General features: G+C 42.9%; 1 protein-coding gene across 2 annotated transcripts in view; it reads right to left on the reverse strand.

The window, feature by feature from the left end:
• Positions 1 to 214: 214 nt before the first annotated feature.
• LOC111972107 (RNA polymerase II elongation factor ELL) overlaps positions 215 to 23,864 on the reverse strand; it is a 48,407-nt gene continuing 24,757 nt past the window's right edge. For both annotated transcript variants that reach the window (XM_023998965.2, XM_023998966.2), the window contains 10 exons: positions 22,492 to 22,613; positions 21,249 to 21,412; positions 19,826 to 20,076; positions 12,012 to 12,136; positions 5,273 to 5,399; positions 3,654 to 4,224; positions 3,200 to 3,266; positions 2,865 to 3,036; positions 2,641 to 2,685; positions 215 to 2,551 (listed from right to left, as the gene is read on the reverse strand). In XM_023998965.2, the coding sequence (XP_023854733.1) occupies positions 2,435 to 2,551; positions 2,641 to 2,685; positions 2,865 to 3,036; positions 3,200 to 3,266; positions 3,654 to 4,224; positions 5,273 to 5,399; positions 12,012 to 12,136; positions 19,826 to 20,076; positions 21,249 to 21,412; positions 22,492 to 22,613 (1,761 nt within the window). In that variant the 3' untranslated portion in view covers positions 215 to 2,434. The remainder of the gene's footprint in view (positions 2,552 to 2,640; positions 2,686 to 2,864; positions 3,037 to 3,199; positions 3,267 to 3,653; positions 4,225 to 5,272; positions 5,400 to 12,011; positions 12,137 to 19,825; positions 20,077 to 21,248; positions 21,413 to 22,491; positions 22,614 to 23,864) is intronic.

A 23,864-nucleotide genomic window follows, 5' to 3' on the forward strand; every position in this document is an offset into this window, starting at 1 on the left:
AGACCCTTATGGTTTCAAAAAGCAGGCTTTGGGTTTAAGCGACAACATCCCCGAATCTTCTCCAAAGCCATCTCTTTGCCAAAACAGCAGCATTTGTAATCATATGAAAACTTATACTTAAACTTAACAGGTCACTTGGCACATCCAATTCATACCATGGTGTACTGTTCTGGCAGTTCATACTTAAACACAACTAGTTCCATATCCAAGCAAATGTATTTACCATCTTTATTGATGAAAAGAATGGAGTCAAAATGGATTGACCGCTAGTGAAATGTATACAGTAATCATATCAGAATGTCTCTATAAAACAACTCGAGTATGAGACCAGCGAAAAGTTGCTTCTTATTTAAAGAGCTCAACATTACTGGGTGATGACAAGAATGGATTCTGGTCACAAAACATTCACAAGACCCCAATGTTCTCTTCCCAGAGGCAATCTGTCAGCCCCAGTAATCAGCATTGTGACGAATTAATCTTTCAGCATCAGCCATGTTGCGTAGTGTTTGGATTTCATGTGTGATGATACAGTAAACTTACATGGAAACATCTAAGCAGAGGCATGTAGATCCCATTTGAAGTGAATAAGAGCCCCACTCACATCTTAACCAAAGGCTTGATGACATGTTATAGGGCAATACTGGTTTAAAATGACATGTTCAAAATAAACCAACAATTACTCTGAAATGGATTATACCATTTGGTCAATTCCTGGGAGAGCATCTTGTTTTGGTATTAATGCTTGTCAGAACATTGTCAAATAGTTTCCATATTGAAGTTTAAAATCAGGGCTATGCATGTCCTTGGGAAGCGGTTTCAAGTAAAGATACTAATACTGGTCATTGTAAGACATTCGGAAAGCATGCACTGATGGACAAAGTGAAAATATACATTTTGACAAAACCCAGGTAAGAGTAACTAATATTTGCAACAAAAAAAAGTGGACTTTCCATATTCACATAAAATGGTCAATATCAGAAATGCATTAGTTGACTAGACCAAACTTGACTGAAGGGATTGAGAGCTTAGTGAAGAACAGTTTCCAAAACATTACAGCTTTTCTGATCATTTCAGGGGCTTTCGGGACACATTGAAGAGCTGTAATACTGTAGCCTGGCAGATACACAAGGATAATTGAGTCATCCACTCCACTTGGAAGATGTGAGGCTGGTCCTGGGTTAACAGTCACCTTGACAATCATATTGATGAACAAACACGGGGTTGGGGGAAAAAAAGAAAAAAATTGTTTAAGAGCAAATTGTTTGTATTGATTAAAGGGAAATTATAACCAATATATTCCACTACATTGAACAGAGAAAATGTACAATAGTAAATGCTGCTGCATGGGGTATACTAATATCTTCCAATTTATGATTAAAGACTAGATTATGTTGAAGAAGCTGATTTTTTTCCATCTTCCCTGTTTCCATTAGGTGATACAATTTTGCCTGAGTGGGTTTTGCAAATTTCTGACAGTGAACTGGCTTTACAATTGCGTAGGGAAGCTGAAAACAACCTTGCCCCACAGCAGATCGGCATAGCCAAGTACCATCACTAACTATAATTACAGTTTACCATGACCAATTCTGAAAAATACTTTACCAGCTGGTGTTACCCCTTTATATTCATTAAGCTCCTATCATCCGAGGATGCACCTGCTCTTCCATTAAGTCCTTCTGGTTAAGACATATGAACAAGATGTAAGAAAAGCCAAACAGAGGCACCTGTGCCTGACTGGAGTTTTTATAGCATTGTCTTTATTAATTGATGGGGATAGTTGTATCTCTTTAAAAGGAAACAAATTATGAACAGCAACAGATGGACAATTTGATGGCAGCTTTTGCATAAAATACTGGCTGACATTCAAGATGAAGACAAAAACAAGACACTGCCTTGTAGTACTGATTGAGGAGTGTAAAATTATAACAGATCTTGTTATCCCTATGTAAGTCCAAAAAGAAAAAAATAAATTAAAAAAGAAAACATAGTAAAATAGTTAATCAGAAAACATGATATCGCAATCCATATTTTTTTCTCTTAAACTATTTGCATTTGGCTTAAGATCTGCTGACTCCCTTTGTGTCACCATCACCCCCCCAGTCTACAAACCAGGAAAGGATTTTTGGAGATGTCCAAAGAATGTGGATTTTCCATTTCTACTCTTTGAGAAATCTGTGTGCACTAAGGTGGGCTGAGAGTATGAGAAACACCACCACAAAGCTTTTCCGGATGCAATGTAGCTACACAGCGATCTGGCCAAACATGCCACAGTCTTAAAAAAAGAAAAAATATAATGTGGTCTGCTTTGTCCTCACTAGTGCTTTTGGCCCCAATGAGGGGAATACTCCCTTCATGGCATCTTTAGTAAGTACTTTTAGAGTAAGCAGAATCCAGTTTCTGTCTGGTTTCCAGAGAGAAAAGAGTAAATGTCAAACTAGTGCCAGTTATGAAGTTGCTGATGATCATATTCTGCTATAAGTTTCTTTATATGTGCCAGTTTGTTGTGTAGATATTCACAGCGATTCTTCTCTTGGCTATAGTTTCGATTCGTCTGTGAAGGATAGAAAAACAATCAGTATTTGTGGAGAAATTCCTTTAGCAGCTTTACGAAAAAAAAGAAAAACCAGATGCAAAGCTTACCTTTTTTATTTTACGATACTCTTGGAGTATCTGATTGTGGATTGTCTGTAAAAGAAAATACAAAATGACGATTTATAAAATGGATCAATCGGTGATTGTCAGAACATTTCATTCCAATTTTAATCCTGAAGTCGAACATGAAAACAAAAATAACTCCGGACGGCACCATAGTGCAGCTGAAGTGCTTAGGCAGAACAGTAGTCACAATGCTCCAGGGGGTGTACCTTGTACTGGTCTGTGCCTTGTTGGAGCTGCTTGAGCTCAGTGTCGAGCACAGTGAACTGCCGAGTGATGCCCTCTATCCGAGAGTGGAGGCCACGGTACTCACTGTACTCAGTATTAAAGTCATTCTTGTAGGTCTGACGCTGCTCGGAAGAGCCAATCACGGTATACTTCCTGTTCAGAGGGTGGGGGGGGGGAGAAATGCAGAACTAAGAAAGAGGAGTGATTCAATGAAATACCTCAATTGCGCACTTTCCATGTCGTCAGGATCTGTTGCTGAAAACAGTCATTTCATTATACATGTATTTTGGTTTTGTAAGAAGAAGGAAGTGCTTACGATAAATAGTCTGCCATCTCAGTCGATGACGAAGGAACACTGGTGTTGTTGCACATTCCATTGAGATCTGAAAGGAAGCACAAGGTGACTTTGTAAGATAACCTTTCTCCATTGAAGCCGATACATGAAGACTCACTATTTATTATCACTTACATCAGTCAGGGCTTCCATTCACAAGAAAGCAGACTGCAGTAATCTAGGTATAGTGTTCATACATACATTTTATCAATTCATTTCAAATTGGGACAAAATCAGATATTTGAAATATAAGGATGAGCATGTGTTGTCTTTCCATTGTGCAAAATGTCTGAATTACCCGATTTAAAACTCATGAGCTGTAATCATGCTTAGCAGTAGAGGTCCCCAATTTTGCCAATCGGTCACCTGATTTAACTGAGTACCAATGTGATTACTACAAACAATGACTATAGATCTCTATACTATGACAACTCACCTGTGCTCCTGTGTGGAATACTGCTGCTCTTCAGGTTGTCAGGGCTGGAGGTGATGTCACAGGCCTTTCTTGGTTCAGGAACACGCTCCTCCACTCCCTTCCTCTCCCTCTCCTTGGACTTTTCCTTGTCTTTGTGTTTTTTGGACTTCTTCTTGGACTTGCCGTGCAGGAAAGGCGAGGAGCTCTTGCCTCGGGGCCTGTCGCGGCCCATGTGTCTGGGGGACGAGTGGCCCAGGCTTGGAACGGACAGTGCTGCAGGCCCAGAGAAGACGGGTGGCTGGCTCAGTCTCTCGGCCATGGCTGCCTCCTGGCTCTCACAGTCCCGGCCATTGTGGCTGGAGTCGTTGCTGACATCAGAGAGTGGGTCGAAGGGTCGGGGGATGTCCAGCAGGGGGAGCTGGGAGCTGGATGTCACACCGTCTCCTACTGCCGCGACCACGACCCCGCTCACCTCCTTCCCATTAGAGGAACTCAGCTTGCCATTTACTGGTCCCGCTGCCTTGTTGGCGAGGTGTGATATCCTGGGCTTTTTGTTGGCCAGTGGATCAATGAAATCCGCAGCCGGCCGTTTCTGGCAGAAACAGAGTTTGATGCACAAAATGAAACAGGGAATGTGGACTCATTTCACCTCTAAGGATTCTGAGAAAGTATGAACTATAGTTTCTATTGATGACACATCAAGATAAAGAATATATACAAAAATGAAGTTAATGTGCTGTGCTGGTGAGAAGCAGAGGAGAAGGTCAGAGTAGTCAGAGTGAAAGGGAACTCGGCTACACTAAGTGTATGATGACCGTGCCCTTTCCACACAATGCATGGTATTGTATTACTACCCGACTTCATTTGAACCGGCCTACACTAACAACTTTAGAAGTGGCTGACCTAATCACAGTGGAGCAGGAAGTCCTTGGTTCTGAAATAACACTAGGCCCAGTTTGAAGCCCTGTGGACCGGCACGGCTCCTTAACCTGTTTAGTTTGGCAGAACTCCTCGAACGTCTCTCACCAAACCAGACAACTGCTCCGCTGTGGGTTTCTGTTTACAGCTAGTGTTCCAAAACTCCCTCTTTTCAACACCATTGCACGTTTGTGTGTGTACGAAGGAGGGGGAGACTGGAGTGTGTATTTGCTAATGCGTAAGGGAGGGAATGGAAGGGAAAGGACATGAGGTGTCCGAGGTGAAAACCCAGAGGGGAAGGAGCTAATAATAAAATCTATAGTAACTCCACAGAGAACAATGAGACAGATATTTCACTGGATGTATAAATGCTCCTTGCTTGTTCTGCCCACTATGACTAATTTGCTCCCATTGGAAACGACAAGCTGTGGTCTCTTGGTTTAGTTATACAATTTTTTGGTAACTCCTCCTGAGAGGACGTTCTGTGAGGACGGTGGGGAGGAGGTGGAAAATAATAAAAGGGTGGAGGAGCATGGCGCATGTAGCTCAGTTGGTAGAGCGCAATGCCAGGGTTGTGGGTTCGATTCCCACGGTGGACCAGTATGGGGGGGAAAGTATGAAAATGTACGCACTCACTACTGTAAGTCGCTCTGGATAAGAGCTTCTGCTAAATGACTAAAATGTAAATGTAAGAGAAGGAAATGGAGGAAGAGGAGGCTTACCTGCAACGGGGAGCTGCTGGACAGCTCTTTGGGAGGGCTCACTGGGAGTGGGACCTCAACTGGAGGTGGCGGAGCCACTGTGGTGGTGGTCGTGTTCTGAGTCTGACTTTGGGCCTGACTCATTTTCCTAAAACAAAGCAAGTCACAGAAACAGAGTCACCACACAGTGAGACATAAATAATACATTGCAGAAAGCCCAAAATTCAGACTTTCATTATTTGGGGAAAAACTTCCAGAGTTCGGGTTAAATCTATTGTGATACCCCCTGTCCGGGGGTATCATCGGATGGGGCCACAGTGTCTCCTGACCCCTCCTGTCTCAGCCTCCAGTATTTATGCTGCAGTAGTTTGTGTCGGGGGGCTAGGGTCAGTTGGTTATACCTGGAGTACTTCTCCTATCTTATCCAGTGTCCTGTGTGAATTTAAGTATGCTCTCTAATTCTCTCGTTCTCTCTTTCTTTCTCTCTCTCGGAGAACCTGAGCCCTAGGACCATACGTCACGGCAAACCGGGCATGATGACTCCTTGCTGTCCCCAGTCCACCTGGCCTTGCTGCTGTTCCAGTTTCAACTGTTCTGCCTGCTGTTATGGAACCCCTACCTGTTCAACTCTTAATGATCGGCTATGAAAAGCCAACTGACTTTTATTCCTGATTATTATTTGACCATGCTTGTCATTTATGAACATTTTGAATCTTGGCTCTCTCTAATTCTCTCCTTCTCTCTTTCTTTCTCTCTCTCGGAGGACCGGAGCCCTAGGACCATACGTCAGGACTACCGGGCATGATGACTCCTTGCTGTCCCCAGTCCGCCTGGCCCTGCTGCTATTCCAGTTTCAACTGTTCTGCCTGCGGTTATGGAACCGCCACCTGTCCCGGACCTGCTATTTTCAACTCTTGATGATCGGCTATGAAAAGCCAACAAAATTATTCATGATTATTATTTGACCATGCTTGTCACTTATGAACATTTTGAACATCTTGGCATAGTTCTGTTATAATCTCCACCCRGCACAGCCAGAAGAGGACTGGCCACCCCTCATAGCCTGGTTCCTCTCTAGGTTTCTTCCTAGGTTTTGGCCTTTCTAGGGAGTTTTTCCTAGCCACCGTGCTTCTACACCTGCATTGCTTGCTGTTTGGGGTTTTAGGCTGGGTGTCTGTACAGCACTTCGAGATATTAGCTGATGTACGAAGGGCTATATAAAATAAACTTGATTTGATTTATTGCTGAAGTAGGTCGAGGCACATTGGGGCCATACTTGCGAACATTAGAAAAGTGTAAACTTTCTCAGTCTCAAAATGCGCATCAGACAACTAAAATCAATCAACGTAGTTGCACTTGATCAAATGCTACATACTTTATATCCACCAACCAATGGCATTTCTTAAAATAGGTCAAATTGGCCACCAGCAGGATATTTTAAACCTCCAGATTGAAGTGTTGAATGCCAGTATAGCATGATGCATTCTTGACTAGGCTACTAACATTAGACAAAATTCAAAAGGCAAGTCTTCGCATATAGGCCTTACGACAAAAATCAAGTTTTTGCTAATCCGTTTCACACACATCCATGTGCTTTTGTGGGGAAAAGATCAAGGTCTATACAACATTTACGTTTACTGCACATTAAAAAAAAAGTCAAAGAGCCATGGCCTTCTCAATTGGCTGTCATGTACCATCGCATCCTGGTGGTACACACTGCCAAAGAGTTTGACTCAAAAATGACAGTGCACATTAAAAGGAAAAATCCGACAACACTGAAAAAGAAAAAGTGGTTAAAAAACAATATGTTTGGTGAACAAATGTTTCATTTTGGCGTTATAATAAGGTTGGTAGCAACATGGAAAATCTTTGTGGAAACCTGTTGCAGCTCAAGTCGACAAAAAAAAATCCACAATGCAATCCTCTGTGCTGACTGACAACTAGGTAGCCAGCCAGCAAATGTAGCTACACACAATAATCTCAAAGACAATATCAGCATGCAAAGTAGCTAGTTCGCTGTAAAATCACCTAAACAAACTGCACTATCAATTTAGAAGTCTAGCCCATTTTTCCCCACAGCAAGAAAGGAGTTGCCATATTAATACAATAAACCCTTTTTCATTATCAAGCCAATTAAGAATATTGTAGAAACTTGTAACGACGTAAGAAATGCAGTAATTATATTGTGAAACAAACTAATTTTGCGAGCTATGACATGAAGTAATTTGAATATGTTGCAAGAGAATAATTTGACCTTATTAAACTCGCCAGATCATTTCCCATCAATTGATGTCAATTTAACTCGATTGACTGTTATGATTAAGCAATAAGACACAAGTGGGTATGGCAGCCAAGTGGTTAGAGTGTTGGGCCAGTAACCAAAAGGTTGCTGGAACGAATCCCTGAGCTGACAAAGTAAAAATCTGTCGTTCTGCCCCTGAACAAGGCAGGTAAAGCCACTGTTCCCCGGTAGGCTGTCATTGTAAATAAGAATTTGTTCTCAACTGACTTGCCTAAATAAATAAAGGTTAAATAAAAATATGGCCAATATACCACGGCTATGGGCTGTTCATAAGCATGACGCATCACGGAGTGCATGGATACAGTTGTTATCCGTGGTATATTGGCCATCTACCCCAAATCCCCAGGGTGCCTTATTGCTATTATAAACTGGTTGCCAATGTAATTGGAACAGTAAAAAGTATATTTGTCATACCCGTGGTATATGGTCTAAAATCAAATCAAAGTTTATTTGTCACGTGCGCCGAATACAACAGGTGTAGACCTTACAGTGAAATGCTTACTTACAGGCTCTAACCAACAGTGCAAAAAAGGTATTAGATGAACAATAAGTAGGTAAAGAAATAGAACAGTAAAAAGATTGGCTATATACAGTAGCAAGGCTATAAAAGTAGGGAGGCTACATACAGACACTGGTTAGTCAGGCTGATTGAGGTAGTATGTACATGTAGATATGGTTAAAGTGACTATGCATATATGATGAACAGAGAGTAGCAGTACCGTAAAAGAGGGGTTGGCAGGTGGGACACAATGCAGATAGCCCGGTTAGCCAATGTGCGGGAGCACTGGTTGGTCGGCCCAATTGAGATAGTATGTACATGAATGTATAGTTAAAGTGACTATGCATATATGAACAGCTTTCAGCCCAATAAGCATTCAGGGCTCAAACCAGGTTTATAATTGTAAATAAATCTCCTTTGCGGATATGCATAACTATAGATAAATCCGACAGGAGAGTTTGAGTGATGAAAGTTGGACAGAGGATCTTTATCTCTGAGCAAGAAATACTTGGACTAAATTAATGCTAGGCTATTTTCTGGCAAATGTGCTGTTATTTGCCAGATGTTAAGAATACAAACCATTATAAAATAGCCCATTTGCAAGATTGACTTGTCATTTCAATAGGCATAGGCTACAGACTGATTGTAATTCAACTTTGCCATTGTTTGCTTAGATAAAGGCAGGTAGCCTTATAGGCCTACATCTAAATTCAGATAGTCTACAGTTGCTTAGACAATATGTAGTCAAGATGTAAACTCAATGATTTAGCAGCTTGCTTAGTTCAAACTAAGATTTATTCAACATGAATAGCGAGGAGATTGAGGTAAGAAGTGCTTGTGTTTCCCAAACCATGCTGGAATAGGCTACTGAGGATGGGGTCATAACTTTAAATCACTGAATTAAATATTACTGTATATGAAGTGAATATGCTTGTGAACAGTTTAAATATTATATATTATTTTTTTTAACTTGTAGCCCAATCTGACCGCTGTTACCGTCAATCTAACAACTATGTTCTAACAACTGATCGGCAATTGTGATAGAGCTTCGATAGCTTCCAATTTAATTAACTAAACATGTCCCTTAATAATGGCATAATAACATTGAAGTTGGGCTATTTATTAAATTGGTTTGCCAGCTACAGGTAGGCTACACAAGTGGCACAAATTGATTTGCAATGACTTCAGAGATTTCGTCATTTCAACATATTTATTGTATCAAATGGTTACCCACAATGGCATATAAATTAATAGGCTACTTGATGGCCAGAGGCAAATGTATCATTCTCCACATTTAATGTCAGTTTCATTGAGGACTTCTGCCCATAAAAAGAACCACGCGATGGAGTTCCATAACTTCCATTTCAAATTTTCACTTCGGCAGCCCCCGAGACCCAAGAATTGAGCATGTGTAAAACCCTTCGCTTTATATGGTTTTCCATGAGAAAAGTCGACATTGGAATCTACAGAATTTTGCAAATATATCCAATGCGCTCTAGAGCGCCTAAGGTCATTTTTCCTGTGCTTTGTTGCCTGATTTCTTTATGTGCATCAGTTCTAGCGCGTTAATGTTTTATGGAAAAAAGGTTGGAAATAGGTGTCTCCATAATGACAACGTGAACGCGACTGGTCGACAATCTGCTGGGTGGGGCGTTATTACTTTCCTTCATTCATTGGATCCATATCTCCTTTCTATAATATATCTAGGATTTGGCACCATGCGATGCACCCCCCTGGACTAAAGGGGCAGACAAATAGGAAAAATTTGCAAGACCCTCTGTTAAATTACACATTTCCTGAGGTAGGAATATCTCAAATATGATCAATGGTTCATTCGAGAGTTATGACATCAGATAGTATTGAAATCTGACATGTATGATAGACGTTTTCGCGATCTTAAAGTCGTATTCTTATTAACTTCCAATGTAGCGAAAGAGACTACACAGTGCTACATCATGCCGGACGGATTTCTGCCTGCTTGAATGCCAATAACTCACAGATACACATGAAAACATTGAATGACCCAGGTAAATCAACAGATCAGAGATGCACAAAAACAATATAACATTCAACAAACATGTTTGTTAAGGAAAACACTGTTCACTGCTGTCCTCGATTCAAAATAGCTCATGGTATTATAATTAGGCATATAAAATATTGTACATGTAAAGTGTAGCCTACATGTCTATGTAATATAGCAGCGATTATTATTTAGGTAGCAGTGCCAGTAGCCTGTATGTCAACAAGAGAATTCTATTTAAATGTATTCGTAACAGTCATTTACAAGATTTTGGCTCCACTTCTCAACACAATAAATGTAATTCTACATCTCAAAAGGGGGGGAAAATGTGAGATTCAAACCCTTTCCATAATCTGCGACAACTCGTGGAGCTAGGCACTACACAGAGCTATTTGACCAGTCAGTCAAGCATGTGATCTAGTTCTTTTCTTTTTTTTATCAGAAGGTGCCGTTCGCTTTCAGGAACAAGTGTTGGATTATGTCCAACTACATCGAGTTTAATTGGATGATATGGAATTTTAATCATATATAAAATCACAGCCAGCTATGCAGGTTAGCACAGAGCTAAATCAGCCAGGTTATCGGTGGGGAACAGATAACATAGTGTGTGCTCACGAGCAACTAGTTTGACGGTTTTAAATGCGCATTGAGATGGAGAAAAAGTATAAACAAACCTTTTCTAATTTCACAAGTAGAGCCCCATTGAGTTGACAAGTCTGCAATCAAACTAGTACTAGGTGGTTGTATTAATTCATAGCGCCAACGCCAAGGTTAACTCTATTCCCTGTTCCAATGGACCTGTGACATATTGGCACATGACAGCATTATGGTGGCCTTGCTCTACATTCTGTTATTTTCCTCAACTCAATTCAGTCTGACAGATACAAATAAAACTGACCTGGTTTAACACAAGTCAGACATCATAACCAGATCATTGACAAAGCCTTGGGTGAGATGCTAAGTTAGTTGCATAAAAAAATAGAAAGGGTGTGTAATGTGTACATAAACAGGTTATTTGTGTATGTTGGTAGTGTGGACAGTAGGGGGCAGTGGGATACACTGGGGAAATCTCCAAACCACACCCCGACAGAGAGCAAGTGGTAGGGAGGAGAAAGAGGGAGAGAGGAAAAAGCGAGAGTGCGCTAGAGGGGTGGGGAGAGCAGACTAGGGGAAAGGCTGGCTGCTGTGCTCTGGTCAAGTCCCAACTGAAGACAAGCAAGCGCAGGCCTGGACCTTGGACCAGTGCCACCTCACACATGGATCAGCATGTGCTGGAACAGCGTTGCATCACAGGCCTTCCGATCATTTTGCTGCACTACTCTTGCGTGACTACGGCTGGTGTTCAAACTTTAGGGGAGGGAGGGTGGTCAGCTCATAAGCTAGCCAAGCTCAAAGTCCAGTCCCAAAAAATATATGATTGAAATATATTGCTTTGGGATGACTTCCACAGAAACATTTAATAATTGAGTGTGAAATATTCCCTGCTATATTGAGTCCAACAACTTTGGGTCAACTCCGTAAACCCAGCTAAGCGCTCTGCAATGCCTATTCTAAATTTAGCTGGGATGTACATTTCCTTACTGCCCCAGATGTTAAAAAACAGCTTTTTCCACTGGGTCCCACCAAAGAAAAAAAAGCCAGCTAGTTCTGTCAACAAAACAGGGCAGAGGGAATACTCAGAGCAGGGATCCACACAGAGAGAGCAGTGCCTGGTTTCAGACTAGAATCTACTATTCTTGAGCATACTTGGAGCTCCTGGGATTCTATGGAAGTTTGTTTAAACCACACAAAGCAGAGGTGAAAAACTCCAGAAACCAATGTGGGGATGATCCCATTATTGCTGGTTTATGCCGCTGGCAGTTGACACGTGGAGCTACACAGAAAAGCATTGGTTTAATATGGCATGCGGTATAGTAATATAGCACCATCTAGCACATACCGAACAAGGATCCTCTTCAGAAGTTGCTGGTCTCCCTCAGTGTAGCCTGGCCAGTCCTTCTGAATGTCCTTAAACAAAGAGTCCTTCAATGTGAAGGTGTTGTCTCTCCCATTTAGGTTAGCCACCTAGAGACAAGCGACAGCAATCAGTGCATTACAATAATGCCATGATGCAGTATTCTGGAAGAACGCATTTCCTAAGCCTATTCTCAAGAAATGCACCATTAATACCCTGCACCACTGGCAGTGACTGACTTGTTTGCAGTGGGCTTCAGGGCCGGCTAGGACTTACCTGTAACCACAGGCTAAGCCCCGGCTCTAAGTGTCTTGAAGGCTTGGGTCCTGTGACTAATTTATCAGTTGTGGGACAGAGCTCAGAAGGGCCCTCGGTCTGCCAAGGTGCAGCAAACCCAACCTGTTGTGAAAGGCACTCTACCTTATGAGCATGGGTGTTATGAGATGGGTGGCACCGGCCTGAAATATGATTGACCCAATGTGAATTGGGGGGGGGGGGGGGGCACTAAGGGTGGCCAGAGCAAAAATACAGTGCGTTTGTTCTGGCAGTTTAGTGGGCTGGCTTTGGGACCAATGTTCCCTCGAATTCCAGCACCAAGCAAATTTCAGGTCTGCTGAGCACAAACTTGAATGTTTTGAAAAGTCAGTGCAACTTCCAGGGTGCGTTCGTTGTGAGCACAGAGGCTGTACCCACTTTAAATAAAAAATAGGGTTGTCCCGACTAAAAATAATCTTGGTCGACCAAGAGTCAATCGATTGGTCGAAATGTTCAAACGTGTATTTTTCCATATATAGACATCCTATGTGTTTTAATCAAATTAACTATATGCACTGAGCTTGTATGATGTTTTATGCGAACTGTTCGATTAAATAATTAAGACATAAAATTGACTAGATTTAGTCCGACCGCACTGACGAGCAACCATTGTCTCTCTTCCCTGCTGCAGCGACCACCACAGAACATCAGTGTGTATCGTGCTGTCCGTGTTGCTGAAGCTGCATCATAATTACAGCCATTTCTGACTGAAAAGTTGTTACCTAAACAAATTAGGGATTTCTGTAAAACAATCCCTATTCCTTCAACCCTTGCTCTCTTTACGTGATGTATGCAGATGACCAATAGGGCCTGACCTAGGCCTATAGCATATCATAATCACATAAATAAATCGATTATAACAAACTCCGAACACATAACAGCAAAATTAATGCATAGGACTTGAGAAAAAAAACTGAAACAGGGGAATGTTTACTGGTTGCTCAAGAGGTAAAGGGGAAGTCAGATGTGTGGAAAACAATTGACTTGTGGAAAATACTGATCAAGAAAAAGGAGCAAGTCCTGCATCCATATCAGGTGTGCCAAACAGGTGCTGTTAGATTACAATACAACTTTTGAGCGATTGTTAACAATGTAAAAAAATAAAATAAAAATGAAGCGTACCTGAGAGGCTGTTGTAAAAAATAAAAAAATAAAAAAATAAAATTCTAAAAAATGTAAAGCCTTTATTGCAGCAAAGACTAAAAACAGTCATTCATTTGAGAATGAAATTTCTGAAATGGAACGGTTTAGGCCTATTTAATATTCAATGGTCGCTTTGCTTTGTAATTTATAAAACAAATGCTTGATTGCATTTCAAATCATGAATGACTCGTATGCGGTGTTATGACGAACTAAAAATGAATGATTGATACAGTAGCCTATATAAGTATTGAAATATAGACCTAAGTAAGTTACGGTATTAAGACTTAACAGGATGCGCTCTTAGGCCTACAGCTTGATGGTGGTTATACAAGGCTGGGGGCTCCCAAGCGGCCTAAGGCACTGCATCTCAGTGCAATACCTGGTTCGAATCCAGGCTGCATCACATCCGGCCGTGATTGGGAGTCCCATAGGGCGGCGCACAATTGGCCAAGCGCCGTCCGGGTTTGGCCGAGGTAGGCAGTCAATTGTAAATAAGAATTTGTTCTAAACTGACTTGCCTAGTTAAAAAAAAAAAATATATATATATACACTGCTCAAAAAAATAAAGGGAACACTTAAACAACACAATGTAACTCCAAGTCAATCACACTTCTGTGAAATCAAACTGTCCACTTAGGAAGCAACACTGATTGAATACATTCACATGCTGTTGTGCAAATGGAATAGACAACAGGTGGAAATTATAGGCAATTAGCAAGACCCCCAATAAAGGAGTGATTCTGCAGGTGGTGACCACAGACCACTTCTCAGTTCCTATGCTTCCTGGCTGATGTTTTGGTCACTTTTGAATGCTGGCGGTGCTTTCACTCTAGTGGTAGCATGAGACGAGTCTACAACCCACACAAGTGGCTCAGGTAGTGCAGCTCATCCAGGATGGCACATCAATGCGAGCTGTGCGAAGGTTTGCTGTGTCTGTCAGCGTAGTGTCCAGAGCATGGAGGCGCTACCAGGAGACAGGCCAGTACATCAGGAGACGTGGAGGAGGCCGTAGGAGGGCAACAACCCAGCAGCAGGACCGCTACCTCCGCCTTTGTGCAAGGAGGAGCACTGCCAGAGCCCTGCAAATGACCTCCAGCAGGCCACAAATGTGCATGTGTCTGCTCAAACGGTCAGAAACAGACTCCATGAGGTGGTATGAGGGCCCGACGTCCACAGGTGGGGGTTGTGCTTACAGCCCAACACCGTGCAGGACGTTTGGCATTTGGCCAGAGAACACCAAGATTGGCAAATTCGCCACTGCGCCCTGTGCTTTCACAGATGAAAGCAGGTTCACACTGAGCACATGTGACAGACGTGGCAGTCTGGAGAACTTCCACGCCGTGGAGAACGTTCGCGCTGCCTGCAACATCCTCCAGCATGCACGGTTTGGCGGTGGGTCAGTCATGGTGTGGGTTGGCATTTCTTTGGGGGCCGCACAGCCCTCCATTGTTTTCGCCAGAGTAGCCTGACTGCCATTAGGTACGAGATGAGATCCTCACACCCCTTGTGAGACAAATGCTGGTGCGGTTGGCCTGGGTTCCTCCTAATGGAAGACAATGCTAGACCTCATGTGGCTGGAGTGTGTCAGCAGTTCCTGCAAGAGGAAGGCATTGATGCTATGGACTGGCCCGCCCGTTCCCAGACCTGAATCCAATTGAGCACATCTGGGACATCATGTCTCGCTCCATCACCAACGCCACGTTGCACCACAGACTGTCCAGAGTTGGCGGATGCTTTAGTCCAGGTCTGGGAGGAATCCATCAGGAGACCATCCGCCACCTCATCAGGAGCATGCCCAGGCGTTGTAGGGAGGTCATACAGGCACGTGGAGGCCACACACACACACACACACTACTGAGCCTCATTTTGACTTGTTTTAAGGACATTACATCAAAGTTGGATACGCCTGTAGTGTGGTTTTCCACTTTAATTTTGAGTGTGACTCCAAATCCAGACCTCCATGGGTTGATACATTTGATAATTTGTGTGATTTTGTTGTCAGCACATTCAACTATGTAAAGAAAAAAGTATTTAATAAGAATATTTCTTTCATTCAGATCTAGGATGTGTTATTTTAGTGTTCCCTTTATTTTTTTGAGCAGTGTATATATTTAAGGCTGCTATACTAAGCCTATTAATGATAATGAAATGAATTATCATTAGCAATAACAATAAGGAGATCAAGGTTATAATTATTATATACAGTGTAAACACTAATTTAATTATAAATAATACCAGAGAGGCTACTCTAACGAGAGAAAAAAAGTGTGAAGCCTTTATTACAGCATAGCAAAGATTAAAAACAGACTCATTTGTGGATGCCTGAGGCTTGGTGTTCAGAGTCAGTAGGCTATTAAACACACAAACAAGCAACAGAAGCAGGATCTGTCTTATTTTAGTAGATAAGGATGATTTATAAAGCCAGGCATATTTAACAGTTAGGCTATTGATTAAAGACCTAATTAAGTTGGAGTTTCCTCTCCTCACTTTTCTTAGACAATTAAGGCAAGGGCTGTTGTCTCATCTCTATAACTCCGCTGCCGCCTCTGGCGCATTGTTCTCAATACCAATATGCTGGATACTTTTGTTATTATGCACATAGCAACATGGTGTAGGAAAAGGCGCCAATTCAACAGCGCACTGATGTGTTTCAGAATCACTATCCAACGCAGGAGAAAACACATCTTATTTGTTGCGCCATTGTTCTTACATATAACCATATAAAACTCAGCAAAAAAGAAACGTCCCTTTTTCAGGACCCTGTCTTTCAAAGATAATTCGTAAAAATCCAAATAATTTCACAGATCTTCATTGTAAAGGGTTTAAACTGTTTCCCATGCTTGTTCAATGACCCATAAACAATTAATTAACACGCACCTGTGGAACGGTCGTTAACACACTAACAGCTTAGACTGTAGGCAATTAAGGTCACAGTTATGAAAACTTAGGACACCAAAGAGGCCTTTCTACTGACTGAAAAACACCAAGAAAGAAAGATGCCCAGAGTCCCTGCTCATCTGCATGAATGTGCCATATGCCTCCTTGCAGCATGCCTGAGGACTGCAGATGTGCCCAGGGCAATAAATTGCAATGTCCGTACTGTGAGACGCCTAAGACAGCGCTACAGGGAGACAGGACGGACAGCTGATCGTCCTCGCAGTGGCAGACCACATGTAACACCTGCACAGGATCGGTACATCTGAACATCACACCTGTGGGACAGGTACAGGATGGCAACAACTGCCCGAGTTACACCAGGAACGCACAATCCCTCCATCAGTGCTCAGACTGTCCGCAATAGGCTGAGAGGCTGGACTGAGGGCTTGTAGGCCTGTTGTAAGGCAGGTCCTCACCAGACATCACCGAAAACAACGTCATCTATGGGCACAAACCCACCGTCGCTGGACCAGACAGGACTGTCAGAAAGTGCTCTTCACTGATGAGTCGCCGTTGTGTTTCACCAGGGGTGATGGTCGGATTTGCGTTTATCGTCGAAGGAATGAGCGTTACACCGAGGCCCGTACTCTGGAGCGGGATCGATTTGGAGGTGGAAGGTCCGTCATGGTCTGGGGCGGTGTATCACAGCATCATCGGACTGAGCTTGTTGTCATTGCAGGCAATCTCAATGCTGTGCGTTACAGGTAAGACATCCTCCTCCCTCATGTGGTACCCTTGCTGCAGGCTCATCCTAATATGGCCCTCCAGCATGACAATGCCACCAGCCATACTGCTCATTCTGTGCGTGATTTCCTGCAAGACAGGAATGTCAGTGTTCTGCCATGGCCAGCGAAGAGCACGGATCTCAATCCCACGTCTGAGACCTGAGCACGTCTGGGACCTGTTGGATCGGAGGGTGAGGGCTAGGGCCATTCCCCCCAGAAATGTCCAGGAACTTGCAGGTGCCTTGGTGGAAGAGTGGGGTAACATCTCATAGCAAGAACTGGCAAATCTGGTGCAGTCCATGAGGAGGAGATGCACTGCAGTACTTAATGCAGCTGGTGGCCACACCAGATACTGACCGATACTTTTGTTTTTGACCCCCTCTTTGTTCAGGGACACATTATTCCATTTGTTAGTCACATGTCTGTGGAACTTGTTCAGTTTATGTCTCAGTTGTTGAATCTTGTTATGTTCATACAAATAGCAGGTGACAGTAAGTTTATTTTTTGATCAGTTTACTATTTCAGTAGCACATGTCTTAGAGTGATGGACTGTGCCATCCCCACAGCCTCCACAATGGACCAGTCCACTCAGACAGGTCTCTTGTACACAATGATTATTAAAAAAAAAAAAAAAAAAAAATGCAACTTGCTCGACTAAAGAAATCTCGGTCGACCAACAGCCTATCGACCAAACAATCGAATAAACGGGGTCAGCCTTAATTTTAACAGTGGCCAAGTAGACTACTGTGGCTTTGATAATGTAGGCCTACCAGAGTGGTCTACCATAAAAAACAAAGCAGAAAACCCATCCCATAACATTTTAACATGGAAGTAGCCGTTCTATCCTTCAGCCTACATTATCAGCCAATGTGTGGTGTTCAATGAAGGCCTACATTCCATGAGACTTTTCAAAAAACATGAACCTGTCTATCCACCTGTCCTTCAGACAAGGTGGTGACTGAAAATGTTGTATTGTGTTTGATGCAAGAAACCACAACCAAATAAAATGCATTATTCACATACCATCATCATAATCATCACTATAGAGTATGACAAATGTATGCTACTCTGCGTATTGGCTACTTAGTTTATTCAAGCCTGTCTAGAAATACAACAATGCCCTTTTAATAAGCTCTTGACTCACTTTTCAAAGATGTCTAGAAATGTACACGTTTTGTGCTCTTGTAGGAACCAACCACTCCCCCATTGTGACCAGAAATGAGCTATAACTGGCATAATAACTCACCAACTAGCAAAGAATATGCACACATGGCTACATGGAGCCTTCGTTTTGATCTCAAAACAAGTGCATCTACTCCTGACTGCTCGTGCCTGTCAATGCAATAGAATCCTACTCCGACACGCTCTGCAAAATCTCCTGCATAGTTAGTTTTGCATTAAGGTTGGGTGATATTTGGGTAGACCACTACAATGTTACTCCAAAGATCACAATATCATTTTGCTACGTTAATGACTAGATCATTCCAGACTGCAATTCTTGTGCTTATTTAAGATAGTCGCATTCTCATTAAATAATCTTAGCATGGTATGTTGCATTGAAAGTGGATAAAATGAAGTTGATTCGATTACAATTCCCACAGTAGAGGGAAACGTTGATAGTACTGTTAACAGGGACAAGTGTTTGAAGTTCAATCTCATGCTTCTCTGCTCGGGCAGGAATTTCTTCTGTGCGGCAGTCCTGAGGGATCTGCGCGCAGGAACATTGTTTAGGAACATGCGGATGCCTTGGAGCAGGTGCGAAGGCTGTTGGATTGTCTGGCTGGCTTTAGGGCCATGGAGAGTGCAGCTGCATTAACTGAAACTTGAATAGTGCGAGGTTGAAGATGGATACCTAACTGCTGTTTGACTTGACAGGAAACTAAACGATTGTTTTTAATCCCAGCGCTCAGCTAGTGTGAAGCAGCTAATTGCTGTGTGGCATGCGTTTGTCCTAAAATGTTATGCATCCCTTATCGACTGAGTTGAATGAAGCTACAGCAGCCAAGGCGATAATGTCTGGAATAACTTTTGCTGTTCTCCAAATCACATTTTAAAGCTGAAATCCTTAGTTGCTACATCACTTTTTTTTTTTAAGTATAAATGAATTACAGATACACCCCTTGATTCTTGATGAATATGAGCTTAGTTCAACTGTCGTATCCCATCAGAACCCAAAATATAAGATTATTTTACGACAATGTTAATAAACAATGTAAATGTAAACAAACACCGTATAGCCCCAAAACATGGTTAAAACTATAATGTTGATTTCATGAAAGGTCAGTCCTTGCATCCATAGCTCTGTCTATGAATTTGAATGTTTACATTTCTCCAGGCGCATCGATCAGCATTTTAGCAAACCTAAGGCGGGGAGCCCATTTTTTTATTGTTTCAATTGCGGTGACTAGCTTTAAAACTGTATAGAAATGCAGCTCTCACAACATTTCTTGGAAGGGGGAAGAAACCACTGAACTAACTTGAATATTTTCCCTAAGTTAATTTTCAAATGAATTTATTTTAATAAATTAGGGCAGATACAAATTAACACAATGCATAAATTTTCAAAGCTATTTGTGATACCCCATGGCCACCCATGACTGGTCCTTGGTCCCCCCTTGGCCACCCCATTAAAAAATGTATAGAAAGCTCCTGCCTATGAGTGTGACTGACTTGACTAACCTGTTGCAGGAGGCTGTCAAGAGAGTCTTTGTCGAAGGGCAAGAGGCCGTCCTTCTGCAGGCGCAGGATGAGCTCCGGCTTCCTATAGGGCTTAAGGGCCAGCAGGTGGGTGAGGCGCTCCCTCAGGGGCCTCTGCTGCGCCGTGCTCTTCTTCCCCGTGCTGCTGGAGATTATGACAGGCCGCGACGTCCGCCGCGACGGAGCGATGTCAGACAGGCCAGGCGCTGGTTTCCGGATCTGCACCTTCTTACCTGAGAAAAGAAAAGCAACATTGTTGTGTGTAAGAAAGGTTGAGCCTTTGTGACATCTAACCATGAGAGGTTGGGGGTTGTAATGAGAAGTTCTAGGTCCATCTGAAGTTCTCTTCAACAGAGAAAAGCAAACACAGGGTGAACTTTATGAGAGAACCTAAGTTGTCTAGAAAGTTACCACAGTACAAATAGTTGAACAAGCTGCTTCCTGGCAAAACAGCCACATTAATCAGACTGTGAACATGTGATGTGATGGTGTTTGTGGTGACTGGTCAGTTAGTTGGTTCGTTTGAGTCAGAGACGTAACTGTGTGAAGCTCTGAGCACCTAACCATCCGGCCAGCCCATTGAGCCCCACACAGGGAACCATGAGAATGCAATTATCCCAACGCTGTGAGCTCAGCCATTTTCACAAGAATTAAGGTCATACGGAGATAGAGTGTGACTAAGGCACAGCTTGGGACTCAAAATAAATTAAACCACACCGTTTCTGACTTCCTCTCCAACAAGTCAATTACAGCATATCCTAGAAGCTTAATTTTAAAAAACAGCAATGCATAACAGAGATCATGGTGTTTCAGTTCTAGGTACACTTCTACTTCGTTTCTGTTCAGGGCTACTATGGTCTTTACTGATGTGCAGCAGAAACAGTTTCAGTATGCAGCTCTCCTGAGACTAGTAAAAAGCCCACAGTCTGATGTTCACTTGAAGCAGCCATGCTTGTCTCTGTGTGTGCGCGTGTGTTTTCAGTGTGGAAATACAATCTCTAGACTGGAGGCGGCTAGGATAGGAGGCTAAAACTGCCACCGGACAGGGCCTCACTAGTAGGACGAAGGGCTGCTTGACTGATGCGGAAATAACACCATATTGAATTATAGCCTAGCTGATGAGCCTGCCACTGCTCTGGCTCACTGTCGCGAGACCCAAACACACCCTAAAATGAGACAGCTCACCATCAGCATTCACCCTGGATGTGAACCGACATGAGGGAAAGTGTCACAAAACAAAAACATGAACAGGAATGAAAAACCTCTTTCTAATACAGTATGCATATATCCTAGACAGGGCTATAGGCCTTTTAAATTAGTAGCCTATGTTCTGTTTGACTGAGCTGGTTCTGACCGAAGGCCCTTACCACAGCCGAGTGTAAAACGTAATGTCGAAGGGCCTTACCTACGTATCTCCCCCCAGGCTTGATGACGATCGCACCCCTGCTGCGGGTCTCCTCCTCTGCCTGAGCCATGCTTTGCCTGGCCTTCTGGTAGGAGTCGTCTGTGGCACACACAGTGATCTTGTCCTGGATCCCACCCAGGCAGTCCAGCTGAATGCTCCCTTCACTGGGACAACGGAGAGGGTTACACAGAAACAAAGACCAACAGGTCAACTCACTCCCACGCTTGGGGAGATTCTCTTAGCTTCCCTACAAAAAAGGTACAAACTTTTAACTTTGAGTAGACACATCCAAATGGCATTAGCTTACAGTTTGAGGAACATGTAACGAAAACAGAAACGAAATCTGTGCTTTTATTGCAAAAAAATAAAAAGAGACTTGAGGAAGCCCATTCAGTTATTTTTTTAATTTTTTAAAATGTAACAATTTTCTGTCTTAGCCTTTCCTTATGCTGCCCAACGCACCTTGCTGTGCTAATATTCATGACATACCACTGCCTTGAGTGCACCATCATTTGATTATCTATTCAACTGTGGATTCCCTAGTTATCAAACCAATGTTGCATCAAATTCTATTCTTTCCTGGTTTTCCCTGCCTTTGATTCCTCCTCACGTTGATGACGGTTTGGCAGGGGATATAACGGAATTGGCAGCCCTCAGTGGCTCTGCCCCGGGTTTATAGCGGAATTAGAGGCTCATGAGGATCCAGGTCGATGGGTGAACTCCAGCCGACCCAGTCTCTCATTAGAAATAGTTGAGGACATGGGTGTTAAAAAAACTAGCCAGTCAGAGCCGGGACTCAGTTCCTCGCCTTCCACCTCAATACGCAGACATCTGGCCCAATTCAATTAATTTGCTCAACATTTGTCTTTGATCAGACTGGGAGGCAAATAGGACAGAAAGCACACTTGAGAGCAGATGGCACTCACTCTGCACCAAAGCCTGTGATCAGGAAGTTCTCCTCCAAACATTTTTCAGAACTCTCCTAATCCAGTTCAGCTCTTAACCATGTTAACAAACTCCTCCGTATGCAAACAAACAGTCACTCAATTTAGCCTGTCCAAATAGACTTTTTCAAACCTACTGACAGAGTGGAGTCATGGTAGCTTCATTCCAAAACAGAATTCATATGAAATAAACAGTGTCAACTGTGTTTGCATGCATCAATGCTTATTATGCGTGTATATGAGTGATGAATGTCTCATATGTCAAAGAGGATGAGGCCAGCGCCTCTGTGCTCACTCACCTGGTGATGTACTGCTGAATGCAGTCGAAACTTCCCTGTGGGTTGTCTCTACCAACATTGGACAAGTAGAAAGTAAACGTCCGCAGCTCATTCGGATTTTCCGACCGTGGTATTGAGATTTTCTGTGGACGGAGGAGAAAATTATAAATCAATGGCAGACATTCTTCCAGAGAGTGCGTTTAAATGATCAATATAGGAAAGGTCATCCATAATCTGTTCCATCCAATACATCCAGCAGCTGATGTCACAGATTTAGAAAACAAATCTAACAGTGTTGTTTGCTGAACGTCTCACTCACACACAACCCGAATCAAATTTTATTTGTCACATACACATGGTAAGAAGATGTTAATGCGAGTGTAGCGAAATGCTTGTGCTTCTAGTTCCGACAATGCAGTAATAACCAACGAGTTATCTAACCTAACAATTCCACAACTACTACCTTATACACACAAGTGTAAAGGGAAAAATAATATGTACATAAAGATATATGAATGAGTGATGGTACAGAACAGCATAGGCAAGATGCAGTAGATGGTATCGAGTACAGTATATACATATGAGATGAGTAATGTAGGGTATGTAAACAAAAGTGCATAGTTTAAAGTGGCTAGTGATACATTTTTGATCAATTTCCATCAATTCCATTATTAAAGTGAGCTGGAGTTGAGTCAGGATGTTGGCAGCAGCCACTCGATGTTAGTGGTGGCTGTTTATCAGTCTGATGGCCTTGAGATAGAAGCTGTTTTTCAGTCTCTCGGTCCCTGCTTTGATGCACCTGTACTGACCTCGCCTTCTGGATAATAGCGGTGTGAACAGGCAGTGGCTCGGGTGGTTGTTGTCCTTGATGATCTTTATGGCCTTTCTGTGACATCGGGTAGTGTAGGTGTCCTGGAGGGCAGGTAGTTTGCCCCCAGTGATGCGTTGTGCAGACCTCACTACCATCTGGAGAGCCTTACGGTTGTGGGCGGAGCAGTTGCCGTACCAGGCAGTGATACAGCCCGACAGGATGCTCTCATTGTGCATCTGTAGAAGTTTGTGGGTGCTTTTGGTGACAAGCCGAATTTCTTCAGCCTCCTGAGGTTGAAGAGGCGCTGCTGCGCCTTCTTCACAACGCTGTCTGTGTGGGTGGACCAATTCAGTTTGTCCGTGATGTGTACGCCGAGGAACTTAAAACTTACTACCCTCTCTACTACTGTCCCGTCGATGTGGATAGGGGGGTGCTCCCTCTGCTGTTTCCTGAAATCCACAATCATCTCCTTTGTTTTGTTGACGTTGAGTGTGAGGTTATTTTCCTGACACCACACTCCGAGGGCCCTCACCTCCTCCCTGTAGGCTGTCTTGTCGTTGTTGGTAATCAAGCCTACCACTGT

Source organism: Salvelinus sp. IW2-2015, linkage group LG13 (assembly GCF_002910315.2).
Source record: "Salvelinus sp. IW2-2015 linkage group LG13, ASM291031v2, whole genome shotgun sequence".
NCBI classification, from domain to species: domain Eukaryota; kingdom Metazoa; phylum Chordata; class Actinopteri; order Salmoniformes; family Salmonidae; genus Salvelinus; species Salvelinus sp. IW2-2015.